Source organism: Oryzias melastigma, linkage group LG17 (assembly GCF_002922805.2).
Source record: "Oryzias melastigma strain HK-1 linkage group LG17, ASM292280v2, whole genome shotgun sequence".
Taxonomy (NCBI): Eukaryota; Metazoa; Chordata; class Actinopteri; order Beloniformes; family Adrianichthyidae; genus Oryzias; species Oryzias melastigma.
In genome coordinates, this window is record NC_050528.1 from 29,280,486 (window position 1) to 29,283,108 (window position 2,623).

Genomic DNA, 2,623 nt, shown 5'->3' on the forward strand with positions numbered 1-2,623 from the left:
GGGGGGGGGGGGGGGCTTCCACATGCTGCTGCGCAAGAGCAAAGAAGGGACAGAGACAGAGAGACAACATAAACACAAAACGTAAAGAAGATGAGATCATTGGTAAAGAAGGAAAAACTGGAACCTTTTGACTTTTCTTGATAGTATGAAGGAAGAGAATCTGCAGGAAATCATTCTATAGAACTCCACTACCAACCTGCAGAATCTTCTCTAAAACAGAGCAGATCTTTACTGACAGAAGAAAGCAGATTTAATCCTCAAAGCTGAGACACTTTTGTCTTTCTTAATGTTATTGTGAACAAAAGTCTGTTGGTTCTCTTTCAGTCGATTCACTCGGTACAACACATGTACTATGGGAAACCACGCCCTCGCGTGCCTGGCTGAAGACACCTCTATTCACGCCTTTAGACAGATGACGTCCAATGACAGGTGGGTGGACCCGCCCTCTGCTTATAAGCCCTGTCGTTGACGTCTCACCTCAGTTCTTATGCTCTTCACCTCGCTAAGAACACGTGAGACGTCAACGACAGGGCTTATAAGCAGAGGGCGGGTCCGCCCACCTGTCATTGGACGTCATCTGCCTAAAGGCGTGAATAGAGGTGTCTTCAGCCAGGCACGCGAGGGCGTGGTTTCCCATAGTACATGTGTTGTACCTCGTTCCTCTCCTTCAGGGAACAGAAGTTATAGTCATAACATTTCGTTTTGTACACTTTCATTTGTATTTTGGGTTGTGGTTGCAGAGGAAAAAAGCTTAAAATGTAAAGAGTTAAAAACTGAATAGTTAATAACTCGTCCTTTTACATTTTGAACATTTTATCTGGAAGGGATAAATAACAGCATATAAATAATATAAACATTAGGCAAATAAAAACATGTTTACATAAGTTATGGATTTTGTGCATAATCCTACATAGTAGTTTGATAATAAATTAAACAAAGCAAAAAACAACCTAAAAATCTGTTTGGTAGCAGAAAGAGCCGCTGTTTACAGTGAACCAAAGAATTGAATCTCTGAGAAAACCCTGAATTCCCATCACTACTATGGCAGCAAACAAGGAAAGACTTGTTTTTACTTTGTCTGAACATTTTGGAAGTATTCTAAAATAATAAAAGAAAGAAAAATTAATAAAACTGATTAATTAGAAGTTTTTTTTATATTCTTTAATGATAATAAAGGTACAATATTTTTGAAAAGATATACGTTTAACTTGAGCAAATTTACTAATGATACCAATGATATTTGCAGCAGAAAGTTGTAGAGGGGGCGCGAAAGAATAGGTTCTTCATAGGGGGTGCATGAGAGAAAATAATTGAGAAACACTGGTCTAAGGGCATGGATAACCAGTTTTATTAGTCTTAGTTTTTAACTATTATTTTGAAGCCCAATGAGGAAATTTTCTTTGTGATTTTGGGCTATATAAATAGAATTGAATTGAATTAAAAAAGATAAAAGTTGGTTCTATCTTAAACTTTAATTATGTTGCAAATTCCTCTCCGTTTTCATTCAATGTAATATCACTTAATAAAATATAATGCCTGGCTTTCTTATGTGTAAAATAATGCAATATGTCCTTAAAAATGCTTGGTTAGTATATATATTCTTTGATCTACATCTAACTTGGCCACCAAGTGAAAAATTTCATTTCAGCCAATGGGATTTGTAAAATTTATGAGGCTTGTATCACAACAGGCTGAGCTGTGTAGTACTTGAACCTTGATTAGTTACAGAAGCAAACAGACATTTTGAAATGTACCTCTCCTCCCCTGCCTCAGCACGGGATGCCCAGCCACTTCCGTCTTTGGGGACAATGTTGACGTTTGGGTCGTTTCCTTTGTTTTCTGCCTTCAGGCTGGGCAGGTTGGCTGGAGGGGGCATGCGCCGGCTGGCAGCAACTTTACCCAGACTCTGGAGCCCATGTCTAGCAGCCACTGTAACAAACAAAGAATGTAGATTATTAGCTACAAAAGCCCTTTTATTAGAAGTAGGGCTGGGAATCTCAGGGTAACTGACGATGCGATTCACGATACATGACTCATGATACCGATATTATCTCGATATGGCAAACACTGCGATAATCATTACATTACCTTGGTAATCTATGATATAGAACTATTTTTTAAAACAAATGTATCTTTTTATTTTCTTCAAAACCTACTTTTAAAACAATTTAAAACACACTATGCTGCGCAATGGTCAAAATCAGGTGGATTTTAGCACGGTGTTTGGACAGGTTACTGCTGTTATCGCCCTTACAATCCATGTTTGTTACATTAAAAACAGCGGATGCTGTCTGCTTCTACTTTAAAAAAATACAGACACAGCTCAGACCATTTTTTTTTTTTTAACTTGTCCTGTCCAACAGCTGAGCCAACAGATGCGGGCTGAGAGCTTCTTGTGTTGAGCAGATTTTACTGTCACAACGGGGATTTATTGACTATAAACCCCTGTTGTATTTCATGCAAAACTTTATTTATAGTGATTATGTTTTATTTTTTTTCTTTGTTGTTGGACCGGACGGGAAAAAAGAAGGGACGGGGGGTGGCAACTAGGGGTGTAACGGATCACAAAACTCACGGTTCGGATCGTGTCACGGTTTTAGGGTCACGGTTCGGATCATTTTTC

At 38.5% G+C, this 2,623-nt stretch overlaps 2 protein-coding genes across 2 annotated transcripts in view; one reads left to right on the forward strand and one right to left on the reverse strand.

The window, feature by feature from the left end:
* Positions 1-2,623, forward strand: part of pigk (phosphatidylinositol glycan anchor biosynthesis, class K) — an 87,957-nt gene that overhangs the window by 37,966 nt on the left and 47,368 nt on the right. The gene's annotated exons all lie outside the window — the stretch shown is intronic.
* Positions 1,755-2,623, reverse strand: part of LOC112152433 (protein PRRC2C) — a gene marked incomplete at its 3' end in the record, with an annotated part of 12,916 nt that continues 12,047 nt past the window's right edge. Inside the window, 1 exon segment of the mRNA XM_024282022.2 lies at positions 1,755-1,929. Coding sequence (XP_024137790.1) covers positions 1,755-1,929 — 175 coding nt within the window.